Below are 25,044 nucleotides of genomic sequence, written 5' to 3' on the forward strand. Positions count from 1 at the left end.
GTATCGCGATTGACCTATCTAAGGCATTCGATAGGGTAGATCACAGGAGACTACTGGCAAAAATGAGTGCAATAGGACTTGACGAAAGAGTGACTGAATGGGTTGCTATATTTCTAGAAAATAGATCTCAGAAAAATCGAAGGTTTATCTGACCCTGTAATAATTAAGGGCGGAATTCCTCAAGGCAGTATTATTGGAGCATTATGTTTTCTTATATATGATATGAGTAAAGAAGTGGAATCAGAGATCAGGCTTTTTGCGGATGATGTTATTCTGTATAGAGAAGTAAATAATCTACAAGATTGTGAGAAACTGCAAAACGACCTCGATTGAATTGGCGTATGGCTTTTCTTTAGTGCCGGGAGTGTCCGAGGACAAGTTCGGCTCACCAGATGCACGTCTTTTGATTTGACTCCCGTAGGCGACTTGCGCATCGTGATGAGGATGAAATGATGATGAAGACGACATGTACACCCAGCCCCAATGCCAGCTGATATAACCAATGATTGTTAAAAGTCGTGACCCTGCCGGGAATCGAACCCGGGTACCCTGGGACCGAAGGCCAGCACGCTAACCATTTAGCCATGCAGCCGGACAATGGTATGATGATAAACGGGGTAAACGTCAGGTTATGAGTTACACAACTAGGAAAGGTCCTCTCACTTTAAAGTTAAGGTTCTTTTTCGGGATCATTGTAATAGATCTCTGCACATGATTGATGGTACTTAGGGGTTGTAGTAAGAATATAAACGAGAGGGCATATACGTCTCTGGTAAAACCCCAACTAGAGTATGCTTCCAGTGTGTTGGGACCCTCGCCAGGATTACTTGATTAAAGAACTGGAAAATATCCAAAGAAAAGTAGCTCGATTTTTCTGGATGATTTCCGACAAAAGAGTAGCGTTACAAAAATGTTGCAAAGCTTGGGATGGGAAGACTTGGGAGAAAGGAGACGAGCTGCTCAACTAAGTGGTATGTTCCGAGCTGTCAGAAGAAGGATGGCGTGAAATTACATTAGTAGACGAATAAGTTTGAGTGGTGTCTTTAAAAGTAGGAAAGACCACAATATGAAGATAAAGTTGGAATTCAAGAGGACAAACTGGGGCAAATATTCATTTATAGGAAGGGGAGTTAGGGATTGGAATAATTTACCATGGGAGATTTTCAATAAATTTCCAATTTCTTTGCAGTCAGTTTAGGAAAACAACAGATAGGGAATCTGCCACCTGGTGACTGTCCCCAGTAATGATTCATGTACTTACAGTACTTATAAAACACAAACCGCATTAACATTCATTTGTAAACAGCATTATGCAGAGAGTGGCCAAAAGTAAAGGGAAGACACTGAATGTGATATTAATAACGAGTTGCTCCTCCGCGAGCCCTCGAAACGGCAGAATTATGGCACGGCAGGGACTCTACAAAGTGTTGGAATCGTTCTAGAGCAGGGCCATCCAGCCATTGCGCTATGTTCGGACCGCGCTGACCAGATACGTGCGTACAGTCTTGCGTCCGACGGCTTTTGTGGGTTTGTTGACATCATATTGATAGGGCTATTTTGCCGTAAAAATATACCGCATCTACAAATCGAAAGGTACTCCGATGTATGGAATATGCAGGAAACGAAATCAAGTGCTAAGTAAAGAATACAGTAACGTGATTTATTCAAAACTCACCGGGCGAGTTGGCCGTGCGCGTAGAGGCGCGCGGCTGTGAAGCTTGCATCCGGGAGATAGTAGGTTCGAATCCCACTATCGGCAGCCCTGAAAATGGTTTTCCGTGGTTTCCCATTTTCACACCAGGCAAATGCTGGGGCTGTACTTTAATTAAGGCCACGGCCGCTTCCTTCCAACTCTTAGGCCTTTCCTATCCCATCGTCGCCATAAGACCTATCTGTGTCGGTGCGACGTAAAGCCCATAGCAAATATATATATATATACTAGCAAGATACCCGTGCTTCGCTACGGTATTATACTGAAATTTATAATTGAATGCTAATTGTTTTAGATATATAATCCGCCGAAATTCGCGATCTGACTCGTTTTCTGCGAGAATCCGCCAAAATTCGCGATCTGACTCGTTTTCTAATAGATTACGGTATGTTTCCTCACATTTTTCAATCTTTCTTTCCAGCAATCGATTTCGTACTTCCCGGGCTAGGTCCAGATATTCCACCCCGTCAGTTGGGTCCCTAAATCTTTGCCATCTTTTCCTATAAGCGTTTTTAATATCAATCAAATCCTTCAGGAGATCCGGCGTGGTGTCGTCTTAGGTGCCTTGGCGGTACTGAACCCGCGGCCGGACTGCATTCTTAGTCATTACCCGTCCAGGACCATTTTCCAGGGGGGTCCGCACATTTGACAACGGTCCAGAACATTATTATTATTATTATTATTTTTATTATTATTATTATTATTATTATTATTATTATTATTATTATTATTATTATTATTATTATTAAAAGATTTTCTGAACCCCACAGCAAGCTGCAAGATCGCTACTTGGCTTTAATTACATCTGCTGCCAGTGTCATTGTTACAATGTGACCAGCACCATCGTCACGCGTAGGCAAGTGTGCGGGATTTCTGGCGATACCAATGACATACTTCCGTGCATTGTTGACCTTATTATAGAGGTGAACAATTTGACGGTCCATCTCATTCCTATCGTTTATTTCAAATGTGTTTAAATTTTTATTTACATGCCAGGAGGATCTACTGTAATCTAAGAACGTTCTCCGAAGGAAAAGATGGCTGTTGAAAACCAGCCCAGGAAAGATTAAAAATGATCGGTTTATGATCAGAATAAGTACATCTAAACTATATAGCCTGTTTCCAGTCATTCGACAGGGTCAGGAATGGAATGAATAAAGCCCCATCTAGCAGCGACAATAGGAATTGTGCCGGCTGCCGAAGCACACCTCTGGGTCAATGACCGTTGAATGACAAATGAAATGAAATATTGGACAGTGTTGCTGGAATGAATGATGAGAGAGAAAATCGAAGTATCCGGAGAAAAACCTGTCCCGCCTCCGTTTTGTCCAGCACGAATGTCACATAGAGTGACCGGGATTTGAACCACGGAACCCAGCTGCGAGAGGCCGGCGCGCTGCCGCCTGAGCAACGGAGGCTCCTTAAGTACATTATGAACAGTAAAATCAATTGATCTCACCTCCTTTTACACTCAACCGCCGTTAAGTTTATTTACACCCCCCACCCCCCAAAAATAGAAGACGTGTTTCTTTATGTTTAAAAGATATTCCAAACACCAATATTCACATCTGTTACATTCAGTTTTGAGATATAAGTATCCCCATAAAAATAATTCACTTTATTTTCACTTCCTTTCACACTCCCCTCCCCCCCACCCCGTAAGTGAATTTTCCGGCAAAATATACTTGTTTCCTTAATAGTAAAGGATCTTCTAAATAGTAATTATCACGACTCTAACTTCTTCAGTTTTTGATTTATGTGTCTTCATGAAAGGAATTCAACTCCTTTTCACTCCCGCCCCCCAAACGCGTTCTTCTTTGTTTAAGGAGATTCAAATACCAATTTTCACGTCCGTAACAACTTTAGTTTCTATTAGATGTATGTATTCTCATACAATTAATTCAATTAATTTTTCAATTCTTTCACCCCCCCCCCCCCTCTTCATTGGATTTTCCGAGAATAAGTGTTTCTTTACTTTTAAAGCAGATTCCAAAGCATATTTCACGTCTGTAATATCTTCATTTTTGTGATATCAGTAGCCTAATTAAAAGAATTCAACACCATTTTCAGTCACTTTTACCCCCCCCCCTTCCACCCAAGTGGTATTTCCGAAAGCTGAAAATACACGTTTCTTTATTTTTAATAGAGATAAAAATACCATTTTTCACTTCTGTAACATGTTAAGTTTTTGAGATATACTGTAGAAATTCGCTTTTTAAAATTTCGCCCCTTTTTATTTCCCCTTACGTGGAGTTTCCGAAAACAAATCACCTATCTTTCTTTACATTTACAGGAGATTCCAAATACCCACTTTTTACGTCTATAACATTATACGTTTCTCAGATATTCTGTAGATATAGTCTTTCAAAAAATTCACCCCAGTTTGTCACTCCTGTTTAACCCCCATTAATTGGATTTTCCAAAAACAAAAAAATACGTGTTTCCTTATTTTTAAAGGACCTCCCATATACAAATTTTCAGTTCCGTAATATTTTCAGTTTCTGAGATATATGTATCCTCATTAAAGGCATTCATCCCATTATTCACCCATTTACACCCCTCCTATTGGGATTTAAAGAAAGCAAAAAATACGTGTTCTTGTATTTTTAAAGAAGATTCTAAATACCATTTTTTACATCTGTAAACTTTTAACGTTTTAAGATGTAGGCACACTCATTTTAAAAATTCACCTCCCTTTTCACCCTCCATTATTTGGATTTTCCAAAATCAAAAAAATACCTGTTTCTTTATTTTTAAAGTAAATCCCAAATACCAATTTTCAGGTCTGTAAAATCTTCAGGTTCTGAAATATAAGTAGCCTCATTAAAGGCATTCAACCGCTTTTTCACCCTTTTCCACCCTTCCAATTGGGATTTTCCGAAAACAAAAAAATACGTGTTTCTTTATTTTTAAAGGAGATTCTAAATGCCAATTTTTACCTTTAAACTTTAAAAGTTTTGAAATATAGATACACTCATTTTAAAAATTCACCCCCTTTTAACACCACCCATTAATTGGATTTTCCAAAAACTAAAAACATGTATTTCTTTATTTTTAAAGGAGATCCTAAACACCAATTTTCAGGTCTGTAATATCTTCAGTTTCTGAGATATAAGTATCCTCATGAAAGTCATTCAACCACGTTTTCACCCCTTTTCACCCCTCCTATTGGGATTTTCCGAAAACAAAAAAATACGTATTTCTTTGTTTTTAATGAAGATTCTAAGTACCAATTTTTACATCTGTAAACTTTAAGAGTTTTGAGATATAGATGCACCCATTTTAAAAATTCACCCCCTTTTCACCCTCCCATTAATTGGATTTCCCCCAAACAAAAAATACGTGTTTCTTTATTTTTAAAAGAGATCAAAAGTACCAATTTTCATGTCTGTAATATCTTCAGTTTCTGAGATATAAGTACCGGTATCCCGATTAAAGTCATTCAACCCCTTTTTCACCCTTTTGTGCCCCTCCTATTGGGATTGTCTCAAAACAAAAAAATACGTGTTTCGTTATTTTTAAAGAAGATTCTAAATACCAATTTTCACATCTGTAAACTTTTAAAGTTTTGAGATATAGACACACTCATTTTAAAATTTCACCCCCCTTTTCACCCCCTTAGCGACGGAATATCCAAAAATCCTCTCTTAGCGAGCACCTACGTCTTAATATGAATATATCTCCAAAATTTCATTTCTTTATGTCCAGTATAGTCCTCTCCGTGTAAGGACGTACCCTAAGGGTGCAACCTTACCCTTTCTCCCCTGTAATATTAAGGTATCGATTTATAGTTACTTTTCTTGCTGTTGGGTATTTTGCAGGTCTTTTTCAGTGTCGGTAACCATACAGTTTAGGGACCCTACTTGCCGATACGACGTCTTACATTAACCGTTAATCTGGCACGTTGGCAACGTTCAGTCACTGTTCTAGCGTGAATTGTGTGTTGCCACCGCATTGCCGTTAAAGTCACTAGTGATACATTTGCGAGAATATTTAAAGCATATTTTCTTTTTCTGTGGGATTGTAAATCTATTTGGCTAATACCAAGTAAGTAGAATTGTGGCATGTTCGGATAATGCATTTATTAACATTGTTTGCGTGAAATGATTCAAGTGCTCAAGTACGTCAGTCTCATGTCGAGATCTACCGGTACACGAAATAACTCTTGCGGGACGAAATTTTGGCAGTAGAACTTATAACATTATTATTTTCAAATCCGCAGTGAACTTGAAACCTGACCTAATTTCCGTTCACGGAGCTTGGCACATTAGTATTCCTATATGTTACCTGATAAGCTTGAAGATATAACCAGCCTGCAGGCTGAAAATATGCCCAATAATTTCTCTCCTTACTGGTTACCGGTGTTGAAGAGAGAAGGAAATGTTCGCGCAAAAGAAAGGGAAGTCATTGGATGTCTGGAACTTTCTAAAATCACACTGCAAAGACTTATTAAATAAATTGCATCGTTTAACACGCCCCTCTTGTCAAGAATATGGTTATAGTACGCCTAGTGTATATCAAAATAAAGACGGATAATTTGAGTGAGAAAGTGTGTTTATTTCCTTAATTCCTCATTGAGCGTGGAAATCGACGAGATATTCATAATTATCTTGATTTATTTGATCTTATCTTTTATCATTTACTAGGGTAGGGAAACATTGATTATCGGTGTTTCCTACATTGAGGTTAGTTTGTTATGGTTATGTCTGGTGATTTTAATATGTAACCAGGCAGGTTGGCAGCAGTGATCAGCCATTACAAAAAAGAGAAAAGAAGAGCATCGGGTGGCGATATTTACTTTCTGGGGTATTTCCTTACGTGGAAATTACTATAGTTTTGGCTCGGCGATGATGAATCAGTCAGTCAGTCAGTCAGTCAGTCAGGACAAGCTACTTTATATATATAGATATTCAAAACTGAAATTTGAACATATCTGAGAGGAAAATTCAAGAACGTTTTACCGATATGAACAGATGGAACAGACATTGAGTGACTTTTGGTCAGTCGTTTTCACGAGCTTTTACTTTTGGAGCAAACAATCATCTCCAAATTGAGTAGGCCTACAATATATCTGGGCACAGCTATTCTTAAACAATTGCGCAAGTTTCTATCGCTTATCGTTGCACGATGTTTACTTTTGGTAAACTTAAGAACCGAAAGGAACACTTAAAAATGCACCTTGAGCCGAACATTGACAGAACTTTACATGCATGTTTATACAAAAGGGGGCATTCTTCTTGCGGAAAGCCGCTGCAAAATTCTTCTAAACTTCGTGACATTACAAAGCGGTCTTTAAGACGAACATTGCACTGCAGTTTAAGCAACTCTAATTGAAATAGCTGTGGAGCACTGTCTGCACTAAGAGAAAATGGTCGAACAAATACATCTAACACCGCTTGGAGTTCTGTATTCTGAAAATCTCTTTTCAAACTCTTTTTGTAATTGGCGAATTACCTGCAAATACTCATCAAAGTCCACACCGTATTTCACTGTTTCAAGCAATGGAAAATGTCCTGTGTTCCTTGCACGCAACTGGTTTTCCCACAAAATCAATTTTCTTTCGAACGCTTGAATTTTTTCCACCAAATCGGAGATTATGTGCTTGTCGCCCTGAAGCGAAGTGTTCAAAGTATTCAGATGGACAGTAAAGTCACTTAAAGGGGCCAAGTCCGCCACCCACTTAGGATCACGCAAAAGAACTTCGGGCCACCCTTTCATGTCATAAAAGGTATCTATTGCATTCCGCAAGCAAAAAGCTCGATGAAGCACTTCGCGTGGCTCAGCCATCTTACTTCTGCATGGTACGGGATTTCCGGATACTCCGCTTCGATGTCATCCAAGAACTCTGATTCTTTTCTTTTGTTACTTGCTTTACGTCGCACCGACACAGATAGGTCTTATGGCGACGATGGGACAAGAAAGGCCCAGGAATGGGATGGAAGCGGCCGTGGCCTTAATTAAGGTATAACCCCAGCATTTGCCTGGTGTGAAAACGGGAAACCACAAAAAACCATCTTCAGGGCTGCCGACAGTGGGGTTCGAACCCATTGTCTCGCGATTGCGAGCTCACAGCTGCGCGCCCCTAACCGCACGGCCAACTCGCCCAGTACCCTTTGAATTGCCGGTGCGTGAGTTCATGGGAGCGAAGACAATTTACCATTCGCACAGCTGTTCCCATTATGTCTTTAAGCTTGGCGACTTTTGCACAGATTGCCTCCTGGTGTATAAAGCACTGGATCGCCACCATTAGGGTACTACCGCTCTCAGCCATGTTTAATTTTACATAGCTGAGGAACCCCGTGCGTAGACCACGTAAAGCAAGAGCTCCATCCGTCGTTACACTCGTCAACCGCTCCCATTGTAACCCCATTGACTCAAAAACACCCTCCACTGCTTATAAAATATCGAAACCGATAGTGGTGTCTTTGAGAGCTACCAAGTCTAGGAAATCCTCGGTGACTCGAAGATCGTCATCCACCCCTCAAATGAAAATAACGAGCTGAGCTTTGTCCGCAATGTCGGTTGATTCGTCGAGGGCGATGGAAAATGATACAAAATTTGCTGCCTTCTCCATTAATTGCTGTTCCATATCAACGGCCATGTCGTCTATTCTGCGAGCCACAGTTTGTGGAGAAAGAGAGATTTTATCAAATTTCTCAACTAGCTCCATAGGACAAATACATGCCGCCGCATCCATTAGGCACTCCTTGATTACATTCCCTTCCGTGAAGGGTTTCCCAGCTTTGGCTATTCGCGGTGAACATTTGTAGCTTGTTCGTAAAATGGGTCCACCAACCTCGCTCTCTTCAATCATCTGTCAGACAAAAATATGGCAAGTCAAAATTTTAGTATTTTTCAGATAATTCAATCATTTCTTCATTCCCGTTTGTAAAGAAGCATTTAAAAATTAAAACAATATAATGTACAGAATAGTGCTGCTTGAAATTTTCTTTCAATTCTTCCAACTTCGATTGGCGACTGGCGTCTGTCAAATCACCGTAATAATCCCTGTGGTTGGCACTGTAGTGCCGTTCCAAATTGTGCTTTTTTAAAAGACATTAAATCTCGGTGGCACACTAAAAATTTGGCATGCCCTTTATAAGCTGTACAGAAAAATGGAATTTCCCATTCTGCTTTGAAGGCTGCTGCTTCACCACTCTTTTTTTAATTTTTTTATTTTTATTATTATATAATGATGTTCAGCCATGACAACTGCGAAACTGATTTAGTTATTTAGTTACACGCTGTTAACAAAGCGCAACAAAGTCACTGTAGACTAGTCCGACTCGTTGGCTGAATGGTCAGCGTACTGGCCTTCGGTTCAGATGGTGCCAGGTTCGATTCCCGGCCGGGTCGGGGATTTTATCCTCCCTTGGTTAATTCCAATGGCCCGGGGGCTGGGTGTTTGTGCTGTCCCCAACATCCCTGCAACTCACACACCACACATAACACTATCCTCCACCACAATAACACGCAGTTACCTACACATGGCAGATGCCGCCCACTCTCATCGAAGGGTCTGCTTTACAAGGGCTGCACTCGGCTAGTAATAGCCACACGAAATTATTATACTGTACACTAGACTACGACTGATAGATCGACTGCTCTCTTCGGCGCGGCGGGCAGACCGCTCGCTCAGCCAGCCAAGCTTCTCCCACCACTACCTTCCCCAAAGTGCTCGGAGCACTGGCTTGGAGCGCGGCCAGAGCGCTAGCGCTCGGGGAGCGCTGTTTGGATGGCCCTGTTCTAGAGGGATCTGGACCCCACGCATCTTGGACTGCTACCCACAGTTGGTCTTGTGTAGTTGGTGCGGTGTTCTTGGAGCGTACGCCAGCTTCGTCAGCATCCCATAGATGCTCGACTGGATTAAGTTCGCGGGATCTGGAGGGCCAGTTCATAGTCGTAACTTCACTGAAGTGCTCCTCTATCCACCTGCGTGACACCACAGAGCGGTGACATGTCGCATTGTCCCGTTGAAAACATGTTATCTCCAGCAGGGTGCTCTAGGGACAGAAAGGGATGCAGATGGTCTGAAAGACCGTCCACATTTCGTGTACCTGTCAGCGCTCTCTGCAGCCGGACAATGGGGCTTATTGCGACCATGAGAACGCCGCCCAGACAAGAACTGAGCCACCTCCCGCCTGGACACAACCTTGTTGACACGCAGGATCCATAGCTTCATGGGGCATACGCCATACTCTCACGCGCCCATCAGATCGATGCAATTGGAACCGGGTTTCATCGGACCATACCATGCGCTATCGCTGTTTCATGGCCATTGCCGATGTTCGCGGGCCCATGCACGTCGTTGAGCTCTGTGTCGAGGTGTCAGCAAAGGGATACGAGTTGGTCGTCGGCTGGTGAAACCTATGCGATGCAGTTGCCTCCTTACAGTCCCGGTAGAAATGGGTTCCTGACTCCAAACGTTCAACTGGGCTGTGATCGGACTCACATTAGCCCGTCGAGCGCTCAGTAAGGTTCTGCGAAGGCGACGTGATGTCCGTTCGTTAAACACCTGTGGTCTTCCCGTGCAGCAGGTTACGTGAGTGGTAACTCTCTCTCTGCGATATTGAAGATCCACCCTCGACACTGTTGACCTCGGAAACCCGAATTCGCGTGTAATCTCTGCAATGCTAAAAACCATGCGCCGTGCGCCGATGATCATCCCACGATCAAAGTCGGTTAACTCGCGACGTGTTGCCAACTTCACGAATCTGGTGTGTGGGACAGGCTGCGCTCATCTACGCCGCAGCTAGCTGCAACACTTAGGGGTCATACACAGCACATTTTCTAATGGGACACCCCTTACCGTGACTTTTGGCCACTCAGTGTACATACTGTAGTTATCTCTTAAATATATTTTACTCATTTGAGAGATATTATTTAAATAGTGTACTTACTTCCTTCCTTCCTTCCTTCCTTCCTTCGATATATTGATTGTATCCATATATTTCGCCTTTCTGTTTCAGTTTTTCCCTCGGGAAACGAATAAAAGGCAATATCTGGCGTAATATTATTGTAAGGTATAACTACACCCATCAACATTTCGTTCCCTTTCCGCTTTCTTGTACAATCTAAATTTCTAGGAGTTTCGATATCTGACATTTTGGAACTCTTACACCGCTATTTCTGTTATCCACCAATTACTGTAGTTACCCAACTTGCCACCAGAGTGCCGCGCACAGTTCCTACAGTGCTGTAAGGCAAGCCTACATTTTGGTATGCAAACGAGAATGAACTAAGTTGCAGTAAACCTAATGGAAAACCAAAGAGTCAACGTATATTATACCACCTGACCAAAGAAAGCCATATTGCCGGAGGAGGGATAACTGCTAGGAACAGGCTGAACGTATGAACAATTACTTAGAGTGGGGGACGAGAGTTTTGGTCAGTGCAATCGGTGTATGCTGCAATAGCAATGTGAAGGTGTAAAGCGATAGAGACGAGCTTCAGGGCGACCATCTCGTGGGATCAAGGGATATGAAGACGGAGCTCACCGAGTGAGTTGACCGTGTGTTTAGGGGCACATAATGTGAACTTGCATTCGGGAGATAGTGGGTTCGAGTCGCACTGTCAGTAGCTTTGAATATGGTTTTCCGGTTTCCCATTTTGGTACCAGGCAAATGCTGGGGCTGTAACTTAATTAAGGCCACGGCCGCTTCTTTCCGACTCCTAGCCCTTTCCTATCCTATCGCTGCCAAAAGACCTATCTGTGTCGGAGGGACGTAAAGCTAACAGTTAAAGTACAAATAAATCAGACGGATCTTGCAATAACAGCAACGAGGAGTCGGTTATTGTTGTAGCTAGAATCTCTCTCGAAACCGCCAGAAATCATCATCTGTTGAGTAGACTACCACTCATTCCTTCTCATCTACAGAGCAAACTGTGGTGGTGTCGACAATTGGCTTGTTGGAAAGAGTTATGATGATCTGTGGAGTTCAGTAACGAAAGCCATGCCTGCCTGGCCATCAGCAGTGTTCTGCCCGAGGTGGCGTGCATCCTATTGGAACACGTGGGGCCCACTTCAGATTATACTGTATATAGGAGTAGAACTCATCTTACCTCGATATATGAGATACTGCCAGCAGCAGGATATATGTTCAGATCAACCAACCCGTCCTATTCCCCTTGAGGCATGACCATAGGGACCTACTCTCTCAACAGGATAACGTTCCTCCTCATTCTGTATAAGTAACACAATGTGTTCTGGAGAATGTGAGTCAGCTAAATCAGCCTGCTCGATCTCCAGACCGTTGTCTGATAGAACATGTGTGAGACTGGATTAGTTGACATAGTATCCAAGTACTTGCGGCAAAGTTTACTCAGTTGGCTTTGGACGTGAACAGGTATGGAATACTGTATGTCATTACTCCATCCAGTAAATCCACGAAACTTTGCATAACAGAATTCAAACTTTGAGAACAATACAAAGCAGTTACACACCATGTTATTTTCCTCAGGTCACAACCACATCTTTCTGAAAGATAAAAATAACGGCATATTTAATTTCTTTGGAAAACAGTTTCATAGTTTTATAACAAATTTCAACTCTCTAATTCAGTTCCTTCTGATTGATACGATTGTTACCTTTCCCATTTTTTCTGGTTAATTATAATATTTAGAGGGGCCACGGCAGCTCCCTTCCCATTCCTAGTCCTTTCCTATGTCATAGTCGCCAAAAGACCTATCTGTGTCGGTGCGACGCAAAACAAATGGTAATTCTGAGACGGAACTCCTCTCTCCATGTCTCAACTCAACGGTGTCCGGCTCGTTGGTTGAATGGTCAGCGCACTGGCCTTCGGTTCAGAGGGTGCCATGTTCGATTCCCGGCCGGGTCGGGGGTTCTAACATTCATAGGTTAATTCCAGTGGCTCGGGAGGTGGGTGTTTGTGCTGTCCCCAACATCCCTGCAACTCACACACCACACATTACACTATCCTCCACCACAAAACACGCAGTTACCTACACATGGCAGATGCCGCCCACCCTCATCGAAGGGTCTGCCTTACAAGAGCTGCACTCGGCTAGAAATAGCCACACGAAATTATTATTAACTCGACGCTATGTAACTATCATTTATTCTCAAATATAAAAAGTTTATTTTATTATAGACGTCAGACCTCACGACATTCCTGGAGACAAGCACGGAAGAAATGAGTAACGGCAGTGAAAAATATTATCCTAATCCTGAATTCTTCCCAATCCTAGCCCTTTCCTATTCTATCGTCACCCTAAGACCTATCTGTATTGATGCAACGTAAAGAAAAGTGCGAGGAATTTACATTTGTATCTTTATATATGTTAGAGAGGCAAGAACTCCTTAACGCAACGTAATCTTCAGAAAAGTACCAGCAAGGAATGTAAATTAGCTTCATTATTTAAACAATGTAATAATTTACTGTTTAATATGGACATGAATAAGAGGATGTATGTGAAAATTGGAATATAGAGTAAAGGGAGGTATATTCGTGATAAATCTTTGAATAAGTATCATGTGTCCGCTAGAGTGCGATGAAGACCAATGCAAGTAGCCAAAGATAGCTATATTGAGAACTCAGGGAACTAGTAGTAAATTTGAAATGCTTAGTCTACAATAGGGAAGTTCATGATTCTTATTCAAAGATTTATCATGAACTTATCTGATCATGGATATACCTCCCTTTACCCTATAAGTCTAAATTCAGACTCTCAATGGAGGATTTTTGTGTCCTCTATCTTCCGGCACTGTCCTTTTCAAATAGTTTTGTCCTCTTCTGTATATGTTTATATCTGGTCACCCTAGGTGTTGTAGGAAAAAATCGAACAACTAAGTAGTATTGTAGTGTAGTAGTAGCTTATATTAATGACCTTTTTGTTGTGTGATCTTTGTGAACTATCCTAGAATATATTTCTTTCCTTTCATTTTTACAGGCAATTTTTCTTTCCTTTCATTTTTATTTGCACAGAATAAGTTATTTTATTTTTCCTTTTCTTCCCATTATTCCGTAAATAATGGCTACACAGTGCAAGTGTAAGAACTGTGGGTGTGGCCAGGCATTAAGGAGTTTGAGGGAGGAGTTGGAGAGTTTGAGGGAGATAATTAGGATTCTCTCAGAGGACCGGAAAGAAAGTAGGCCTCCCTCAAATAATGTACAGGATACAGTAGGTGTAAAGGAGGGACGGGAAGGAAATGGGGGAATTGTAGAAGACAGGCGGTCTAATGTTTTAAGGGAAGGAGATTGCAGGCTAAGGGCTCTGTTCAGGATCATAATTCAGGACAGGTGTCTGTGAGAAATCGGTACAAGTCACTGCAGGTAGAACAATCGAGGGAAGATGAGGAACAGGGAACTGTTGCTGATATGTCTGGAAGTAGGAAGAAGGGAAAAGGTAGGAAAGGGAAATGTAGTGTAGTGGAAAGGAAAAGACAGGTGGAACAGGGTCATAGGAGGGAGAAAAGGGAAGAGGAAGTAGCTTCTGCAGTAGTGAGAGAAGATAGGGCTGACCAGGAGGGGAGGGGTTCAAATGAGGTGGGGTAGGGTTGAAGCTCTGGTCATGGGAGATTCCATCATTAGACATGTGGGGAAAGTGTGTGGAGGAAAGGGAAACAGGGTAGAGTGTTATCCAGGAATCAAGTTGAGGCAGATGTTGAGGAAAGTAGAAGAGAAGGAAGAGGGAAAGGAGAAGGTGGTAGTGTTTCACGTTGGTACTAACAACGTAAGGCAAGCAGGTATAAGTACAACATACACTTAAGAAAATGGAAATTGCAACACCATGAAGGCATTGGTCGTTTGTGTTGATTTTCAAGATATGGAACGATGCCATGTAGGTATGTAAACGATCAAAGTTTCAGACCCATTGGATTGTTGCTACAGGTCTCCCCACGTGATTGGTCGCGGAGGAATCAACTCCAGTATACGGACTCTGGTGTAGCGTAGTTGACTTGCAGTCTGTGCAGTGAAGTGTTCCCCGTCAAACATGCCTCGACGACAGAGAAGAGCACGTATCAACAACTGTCGCCGTTTGAGGGGGCTCGGATAATTGGGCTGTCTGAGGCTGGATTATCGCTAAGGACTGTCGCTGCACGTGTTGGCCGACAGGCATCTACGGTACAACGTGTATGGCAGCAGTGGTCAAATGAAGGTACCCACACGCGTATACCTGGCACAGGCCCAGCGCGACAGACAACTGTGAGAGAGGATCGCCGCATCATTCGGATGGCCCGGATGGAACCCCATGCAACAGCAGTGCAAATTCGAGCGGCTGTGGCACCCCACGTTACACAAAAACAGTTGGTAATCGCCTGCGTGCAGCTGGCTTACGAGCCCGTATCCCTGCAGAAGCTGTTCCATTGACCCCAAAACAGCGACGTGTAAGGCTGGCCTGGTGTCGAGAAAGATCGACGTGGGTCGACGAATGGCATAGGGTCGTCTTTAGTGATGAATCGCGCTTCTGTCTTGCCCGCAGTGATCGCCAGAATCGTGTGCGCCGATGTACCGGGGAGAGGGGCCGCCCAGATCTTATTGTCGAGAGGCACACAGGGCCAACACCAAGCATTATGGTCTGGGGAGCTATTGGCTTTAATGTGAAATCACAATTAGTGCTTGTTGAAGGCAATATGACTGCTCGACAGTACGTTGATAGGGTACTCAATCCAGTTGTTGTCCCTATGATGGCGAACATTGCTAATGGGATATTTCAGCAGGACAATGCCCGGGTTCACACTGCACGCATCTCCAGAGAAGCTCTCCACGACATTACAACCTTAGAATTGCCCGCCAGATCCTCGGACCTCAGTCCTATTGAGCATGTGTGGGACATGATGGGTCGACAACTGGCCAACCGTTCTCAGCCACCCACAATTCTGGAACAACTGACCCGTGCAGTGCAACAAGCATGGGCCACAATTCCTCAGGAAGCGATCCAGGGCCTTATTGACTCCATACCTCGACGAATTCATCAATGAATTGCAGCTCGTGGTGGGCATATTCTGTACTGATTGTTGTCCAAACTTGCGGTCAGAGGGACCTGAAAGTGTAATCATCGAATCACAACCGAACACTCGTCCTGCATTTTTAATTGCATCACTGTAGCACCACTCCTTCTGGGTGGTGCAATTTCCATTTTCTTCAGTGTAGTTGGCGATGTGTTGGATCTGGTAAATGCAGCACGGATGAGTTTAAGGAAGTGGAGATTGTTACCAGTGGAATACTGTGTAGGAAGGATGTTGGCTGGAAGGTGATTGGGGATTTAAATGAGACTATGGAGTGGGTAAGTGGGAAACTTGGAAACTGGGAGTGAGATTTCTAGATCTATTGGGTGGGTAGGAGACAGGGATCTGCGCTCAGATGGCCTTCACTAAAACCACAGTGGTACATATAAGTTAGGAAACTTGTTTAGAAGGGTTATAGGCAGGTGCATTCAGGGAAACGGGGTGGCCTAGGGAGCGGTGTTAAGCGAACACGGAACTGGAAATCAAGTAGGGATGACGTAAAAATGTTAGTGCTCAATTGTAGAAGCATTGTAAACAAAGGAATCGAATTAAGTAATTTAATAGATATATACTTACCAGATATTGTAATATGAGTTGAATCATGGCTGAGAAATGATATAATAGATGCAGAAATATTCTCACGGAACTGGAGTGTGTATCGCCGAGATAGGATAGGATTGGTAGGAGGGGGAGTATTCATTCTGGTGAAAGAAGAATTTGTAAGCTACGAAAAAGTTAAGGATGAAAAACATGAAATTCTGGGTGTAAGGCTCTTCTCTAAAGATAATAGGCAACTTGATGTCTTTGGAGTGTACAGACCGGGAAAGGGTAGCGCTGACGCTGATTCAGAATTATTTGATAAGATAATCAGCTATGTGGGAAACGATAAGGAAAAGAACGTGATTGTAGCGGGTGCTCTCAATTTAATAAATGTCAATTGGGAAGGTAACGCGAAGGACAGGAAGCAAGAAAAACAAATGAAAAATAAGTTAATGTAGGAAGGGCACCTGATTCAGAAAGTGACGGAACCAACTAGAGGGAAGAATATTTTGGATGTGGTGCTGATAAAACCAGAAGAGCTCTATAGAGAAACCGAAGTAATAGATGGTAATAGTGTTCACGAAGCTGTTTTTGTCGTAGTTAAAAATAAATGTGAAAGAAAGGAAGGTATTAAAATTAGGACTATTAGGCAGTACCATATGGCTGATAAGGTAGGCATGAGGGAGTTTTTAAAAAGTAACTCTGATCGCTGGAAAATTATAAATAAAAATGTAAATAGACTCTGGGATGGGTTTAAAGCAATTGTTGAGGAATGTGAAAATAGGTTTGAACCTTTAAAGGGGGTAAGGAATGGTAAAGATCCACTATATTATAACAAAGAAGAAGAGAGACTAAGAAGGAGGTGCAGGTTGGAACGAAATAGAGTTAGAAATGGTTGTGGAAGTAAGGAGAAATTGAAGGAACTTGCTAGGAAATTGAATCTAGCAAAGAAGTCAGCTAAGGATAACATGATGGCAAGCATAATTGGTGGTCAAACAAATGTTAGTGAGAAGTGGAAGGGTATGTATAGGTACTTTACGGCAGAAACAGGTTCAAAGAAGGACATTCCAGGAATCATTAATAAACAAGGGGAGTGTTAATGCGAGGATCTTCAAAAGGCAGAGGTATTAAGTCAGCAGTATGTAAAGATTGTTGGTTACAAGGATAATGTCCAGATAGAGGAGGAGACTAAGGCTAAAGAAGTATTAAAATTTATCTATGATAACAATGACATTTACAGTAAGATACAAAGGTTGAAAACTGGAAAAGCAGCTGGAATTGATAAGACTTCTGGAGATATACTAAAGGCAATGGGTTGGGATATATTACCATATCCGAAATACTTATTTGATTATTGTTTCGTTGAAGGAGCTATACGAAATGAATGGTGAGTTGCTACAGTAGCCCCTGTGTATAAAGGAAAGGGTGATAGACATAAAGCTGAAAATTACAGGCCAGTCAGTTTGACATGCATTGCATGTAAGCTTTGGGAAAGCATTCTTTCTGATTATATTAGACATGTTTGCGAAATTAATAACTGGTTTCACAGAAGGCAGTTTGGGTTTAGGAAAGTTTATTCCACTAAAGCTCAGCTTGTAGGATTTCAGCAAGATATAGCAGATATCCTGGATTCAGGAGGCCAAAAGGACTGCATTGCGATTGACCTATGTAAGGCATTTGATAGGGTAGATCATGGAAGACTACTTGCAAAAATGAGTGCTATTGGACTAGAAAAAGGAGTGACTGAATGGGTTGCTATATTTCTAGAAAATGGAACTCAGAGAATTAGAGTAGGCGAAGCTTAATTGACCCTGTAATAATTAAGAGGGGAATTCCTCTAGGGAGTATTATTGGACCTTTATGTTTTGTTATATATATATCAAAGATACGTGTAATCAGCGATAAGGCTGTTTGCAGATGATGTTATTTTGTACAGAGTAATAAATAAGTTACAAGATTGTGTGCGGCTGCAGTGTGACCTCGATAGTGTTGTGAGATGGACGGTAGGCATTGGTATGATGATAAACGGGGTTAAAAGTCAGGTTGTGAGTTTCACAAATAGGAAAAGTCCTCTCAGTTTTAATTACTGTGTTGATGGCGTGAAAGTTCCTTTTGGGCATCATTGTAAGTACCTATGTATTAATATAAGTGTTCCTGGGTATCTGTGGAACGCAGAGGTGATGAGAGAAGGTGCGGGCTTAAATGGGTCTAACTACAATATCAAAATTAATTTAAAACTTAAACTGAAGGTTATATTTTCCGAACTTCAAACTTAACAATTTTTCATAACAATGAAACATCAGGTACAGTGATAATCTTAAAACAAGTCTAAGAAAACACAAGATAAGTGGTCTTAACAGATCCTGGGCTTCAAGCCCCTCGCTTTACATTTCCTGAGCTCCTAGCTTAAATTTACAAAAGAGCACAAATAATCCAAGTGCAGAAATCCCCTAATTCACGAGCACTTGCTCTCCAAAATATAAATATCTAGCCTTCCAGAGGCACTCTTTACTATTACAAAAGTTGAAAAAGAGCTAACAGGCTCTCAGTTTTCCAAGCCTAGTCAAGGCGACATCAACTTACAATTACTGGCCTCTCAAGGCTCAACTTACAATTTGAAAATTATTTATACAGGGGTATATAATACCCAACCTACTGGGACTTCATGGAAAAAGAACGGGTTAGATAACTGGCCCAAACACAAAGTGAATGGAGGCTCACTGCGCTCCAATATACTGAACAGTTAAAAACCTAAAGGGCTCTAGGCCTATGAAACAGGGGCTATTCGCAAACTACTGAGGTGACTCGTATAAAATTTACATTAACACATTACAGTGGGAAAAACAGTTCTAGAAAAACGTAGTCACCGCAAACCAAGATGAAGGGGAGCTCGAGAGGGTACTTCACTCTCTATCCCCGGTTTATAGCTAAAGGTTTTATGAAGTTTTTACGTTAGAAGGAAGAAAGTTACATTTTAGAAAATTGTTACATACTAAAGAGTCGAACCTTTCCCTCGGGTTAAACTGCGGAGGTAGCAAGACAGAATAACGTTTTGTGGCCATTACCTTCTAGATGTTCTGGTTGCAGACGAAAGAGGCCACCCGCCTCCTTCTTAAGCACACACACTCAGTAAGACGACGATCAATTGGCCAAGAAACGTGAAAATCCGCAGTTTAAAAACCCTCAGGGAAAGTTCGAGATCAGTCAAGACTAAACTAGCCCCACCCTCACAATTTTATTGGATGAATTCAAAGTACCACTCAGAATCGAACAAGAAGCCTGTGATAGGTTGAAAATTAATTTAAAAAATTAGGGATTGGCTAAATTCAAAACTGGCGGAAAGAAAAAGGAAATATTGCCAACCCAAAAATAAATGAACATCAATCAGTTACAAAATCCTAGAAATACAAAACTTCTTTAAATTATAAGTTCCTTCACTTTGCACCAGGGTGCATGATCATAGTTTTTGTAGTGTCATCTATGGAATAAATTCCAAACTTCTTGATGAATGGCAAACAAAACCAAGAGAAATTCACTCAGTTTAGGAAACTTCACAAAAACAAAATTACTCAATATTTCGGTAGTGACATGTTCTGACTAAAGTTCCAATTTCCAGTTGTAGTAGTTTCCACATTAGTTCGATAGAGGAGTTTATTAAGGCGCTAATTTTGAATGCGCGGCGTTGAGGTGTACCTCCCGGTACAATAAGAAAAGACTTTCATTGAGGTAATCACATAAATATGATTGTTAATAAAGGGTGCAGATCTCTGCACATGGTTATGAGGGTATTTATGGGTTGTAGTAAGGATGTGAAGGAGAGGGCATATAACTCTCTGGTAAGACCCCAACTAGAGCATGGTTCCAGTGTATGGGACCTTCACCAGGATTACTTGATTCAAGAAGTGGAAAAAATGCGAAGAAAAGCAGATCGATTTGTTCTGGGTGATTTCCGACAAAAGAGTAGCGTTACAAAAAAGTTGCTAAGTTTGGGCTGGGAGGACTTGGGAGAAAGAAGGAGAGCTGTTCGATTAAGTGGTATGTTCCGAGCTGTCAGTGGAGAGATGGCGTGGGAGGACATCAGTAGACGAATAAGTTTGAGTGGTGTCTTTAAAAGTAGGAAAGATCACAATATGAAGATAAAGTTGGAATTCAAGAGGACAAATTGGGACAAATATTCGTTTATAGGAAGGGGAGTTAGGGATTGGAATAACTTACCAAGGGAGATGTTCAATAATTTTCCAATTTCTTTGAAATCATTTAAGAAGAGGCTATTAAAACAACAGATAGGGAATCTGCCACCTGGGCGACTGCCCTAAATGCAGATCAGTAGTGATTGATAGAGTATTTTTATTATGCCGGCAATACTCGTACCATGCACGGGTCTCTTTCTCGTGTTACGCGCTCGTGATATCATGATGTGAATGGTATAGATACAGTCTACATGGTCCGTTATACGAACGAGGAGTTAATCTTAACATTTTATAGCCAAGCGATTCTAAATAGTACATATTCGCATTGGTTAACAAGCATGCACTCTTGCAGCTAGAAATATGACTCTTGAGTGTTGAATTATACACCATAGGCATAGGTGTATGTGGAGTGAAACAGAAAGTTCTTCTTCTCCTTGTAAGCAGATTTTTCTCTCCTGATCGACAAGTGTAACTGTGATATTCTTCACGCACTGAGTAGAGATCTGGTAATAAGGCATAGGAGTTGGATGTTCCACAATGATATATCCGTAAGCAACAGTAGGAAAGAGGTCATGAATAGCGTGCGTTTGTTGACCGTTAAGAACGGCCCCATGTATGATGCTGCATTCGACATGAATAACGTTCATTTTGTCACCATGACCCAATGATCTGAACGGTGTAGGACGTCGTGCTTTTTCTCAAAATCAAGAAGTGGTCCTATAGAATAGTCAGCATTGAAGTCTATATTACAATTGCTCCATAGTCGTAAACTTGATTTACGAACATGTAATGATAAAATGAACATTGTATTTGGTCGTTTACCTTTCTTCATGCTCAGTTGGTCACTATATTTTACCAATTCAAACTCAAAGCAGACAATATGTTTTTTATTTCGTACGCACCTTGATCAGTAGTTACAAGAATACTCTGTGCTGTTGGCCAACACGAAGAATCCTGAGGCAGACCGTTCGTGTTGCCAACAATCCAACATTTGAGGCATTTTTAGATGTGGTGGGATTTGGAAGGTGTCTGGTAAAGGACACAAAATATACAGGAAACTGACAATTATTATAAGAAATTCACTCTCTAAAGCATAATTTTACAAGCTCACCTTTCTTGATGATGTTAATTTCTTTCAAAAAACCTTGGAATTGAAATATGCACTCGCTCAAATTTATATAAAATATTCTATAACCTTCATGGTATTCTTCTTTGTCCTTCGAGGATACGAAATGATTGGATCAATACACTTCAAGAAGAAAAATATATCTCCCATTAATTCCTCTATCTGATGAATAACAAATAAAACAAGTGGGTGTACCAGAAAACTACATATTCTCATACGATTAAACAAAATTTCCTCCTAACCTGGATTACCTAAATTTTGAATTCTAACACTTAAAGTAATTACATTATTTGTATATACACTGACTGACAGAGCAAATGCAACACCAAGAAGGAGTGGTTCGAAAGGGATGAAAGTTGGGGAAAAAACAGAGACGGCACGGAAGAATAATTGATGTTTATTTCAAACCGATATGCAGGTTACACAATGCGCACGGCATCGACTCAGTAGGATGTCGGACCACCGCGAGCGGCGATGCACGCAGAAACACGTCGAGGTACAGAGTCAATAAGAGTGCGGATGGTGTCCTGAGGGATGGTTCTCCATTCTCTGTCAACCATTTGCCACAGTTGGTCGTCCGTACGAGGCTGAGGCAGAGTTTGCAAACGGCGTCCAATGAGATCCCACACGTGTTCGATTGGTGAGAGATCCGGAGAGTACGCTGGCCACGGAAGCATCTGTACACCCCGTAGAGCCTGTTGGGAGATGCGAGCAGTGTGTGGGCGGGCATTATCCTGCTGAAATAGAGCATTGGACAGCCCCTGAAGGTACGGGAGTGCCACCGGCCGCAGCACATGCTGCACGTAGCGGTGGGCATTTAACGTGCCTTGAATACGCACTAGAGGTGACGTGGAATCATACGCAATAGCGCCCCAAACCATGATGCCGCGTTGTCTAGCGGTAGGGCGCTCCACAGTTACTGCCAGATTTGACCTTTTTCCACGCCGACGCCACACTCGTCTGCGGTGACTATCACTGACAGAACAGAAGCGTGACTCATCGGAGAACACGACGTTCCGCCATTCCCTCATCCAAGTCGCTCTAGCCCGGCACCATGCCAGGCGTGCACGTCTATGCTGTGGAGTCAATAGTAGTCTTCTGAGCAGACGCCGGGAGTGCAGGCCTCCTTCAACCAATCGACGGGAAATTGTTCTGGTCGATATTGGAACAGCCAGGGTGTCTTGCACATGCTGAAGAATGGCGGTTGACGTGGCGTGCGGGGCTGCCACCGCTTGGCGGCGGATGCGCCGATCCTCGCGTGCTGACGTCACTCGGGCTGCGCCTGGACCCCTCGCACGTGCCACATGTCCCTGCGCCAACCATCTTCGCCACAGGCGCTGCACCGTGGACACATCCCTATGGGTATCGGCTGCGATTTGACGAAGCGACCAACCTGCCCTTCTCAGCCCGATCACCATACCCCTCGTAAAGTCGTCTGTCTGCTGGAAATGCCTCCGTTGACGGCGGCCTGGCATTCTTAGCTATACACGTGTCCTGTGGCACACGACAACACGTTCTACAATGACTGTCGGCTGAGAAATCACGGTACGAAGTGGGCCATTCGCCAACGCCGTGTCCCATTTATCGTTCGCTACGTGCGCAGCACAGCGGCGCATTTCACATCATGAGCATACCTCAGTGACGTCAGTCTACCCTGCAATTGGCATAAAGTTCTGACCACTCCTTCTTGGTGTTGCATTTGCTCTGTCAGTCAGTGTATTTACACTGCTTAAAGTGGCTTCTAATCTATCATTCACTAGATTGAGCCATTCATTGTTTGAATTAACGACATAATCGGTTACGGTAGCGTTAAATATTCCTTCTCAACTGATTTAAGTTTAAATACATTCTTCAAAAATTCACCTGTAAAATTCTATCACTTCACCATCATTTATCATTAATTAATTATTTTAAGTCCATCATTTAATTGACTCAACTATTTCCTCATGTTAGAAGTGAATATTATTCCTCAAAGATTTAACACGACGACCTAAATGAACGGTTTTATCTGGATAGCATTCATTGCAGGGTTAGTAGAAAAAGTACTAAATTCTACTATAAGCTTGATAAGAACACAAATCCACTGATGGAAAGCAAAGTTAACTACGACACCGTAAGCCTTCGATACCAAAGACCTAGGGATATTATTTTGCAAACCAACCCCCTTCAGAGGAGCAGGCCATGTCCTGGTCAGAGCGATGCTAGACTGAAGTTCCACAAGCTACCTACAGTAATGCAGTACTAGTTTGAAAAATATTACGTAGTAGTACTCAAGACCTCAATAGGTCTAAGGGCTAGAGTTCTCGAAGTACCTTGTCTGTGTGGTACTGTTGACAATTGCGGCTATAAGACCAATATTGGTCCGATAACATATACATTATATTCTGTTCTTTTTTCCTTTGACTCAGCAGTTGGAAAAAGGAAGTATAGAAAAGCTCCAAAAATCAAGGGTTCCCATGAACTGGGGAATTAAAGGTGAGTCGCGCCCTCCAGCCACACCGAGGGGTATTTGTACCATGATTTATGGAAGCTCTGAGCAACAGCATACAAGAGAACACACTCTAGAACAGTCTAGGTATATAAGGAACGATGTCCTTGGAGTTGAAATGTTGATGTTTGACAAGGTTGCTACACAATACTACTCCTTATTCTTGGTCATTTACAAATAGGTTTCATGGACTTAATTTCGATTGTGCAGTCTCAAAGCTGGATGCACTATAAGCCTACTAAAGTGTTCGTTCAAAATAATTTGGCGACCAGTAGTTTAGGTCTACAGGACGTAAGATTTTGAATTTCCCTCCATCATTGGCCCGAATCTTTTTGCAACAACGTACTTTTCGATAAAATAACAAAGCAAAGTCGCCTCTATTCAGGAAGAGTGGAACGTAATTGCTTCCACTATGAGTAACCTCGGCACTAAGTGGAATACAGGGAATAGCTCTGTGACCCGCCATCTTTGCTCCTGGGAATTAACCTGGAACCCATTTTTGGAATAGGCTGAGTGAACCTCAGAACCGTGTGCCTCTCCAGAAGTGGAAATCTCATTTCTAAATGTTTCGATTTACTGGTGGGGAATTGAACCCACGTCCTCCCGGATGAACCAAACACGATTTATCGATAAAGGAAAACAAAAGCAGGTGGACCATTATTTAATACTGCACTCCATGTTATTGTATGAGAATGAAGGTACATTGATGCTTATCTTCGTTTACAGTTTGGAGAGCTTCCATTCCACCTCGTCAGATCCAGAAGATTTCAAGACCTCTACGAGAATGTCCTGTTTAATTACGAGTGGCTGCATGCCAAGCTCTCTTCTTGCCCATTGCAAGCCGTTTTGAGTGACTTCGAAGATGCCTGCAACAACATCGATGACCGAGAAGCCACCAGGTAATGCAGTCTAGCTTACAGTTTAATGGCTTGCTGAATGTCTCCCTCACTTTTTCTGTCAGACACTCTTCCACCGGAGTGAGACAAAGGCAGACAATTGGCCAGGAACATATTTTACCAT

At 42.1% G+C, this 25,044-nt stretch overlaps 1 protein-coding gene across 1 annotated transcript in view; it reads left to right on the forward strand.

The window, feature by feature from the left end:
- LOC136863533 (NACHT and WD repeat domain-containing protein 2) overlaps positions 1–25,044 on the forward strand; it is a 638,416-nt gene that overhangs the window by 243,006 nt on the left and 370,366 nt on the right. The window contains exon 15 of the mRNA XM_067139918.2: positions 24,751–24,923. Coding sequence (XP_066996019.2) covers positions 24,751–24,923 — 173 coding nt within the window. The remainder of the gene's footprint in view (positions 1–24,750; positions 24,924–25,044) is intronic.

Source organism: Anabrus simplex, chromosome 2, assembly GCF_040414725.1.
Source record: "Anabrus simplex isolate iqAnaSimp1 chromosome 2, ASM4041472v1, whole genome shotgun sequence".
Lineage (NCBI taxonomy): Eukaryota > Metazoa > Arthropoda > Insecta > Orthoptera > Tettigoniidae > Anabrus > Anabrus simplex.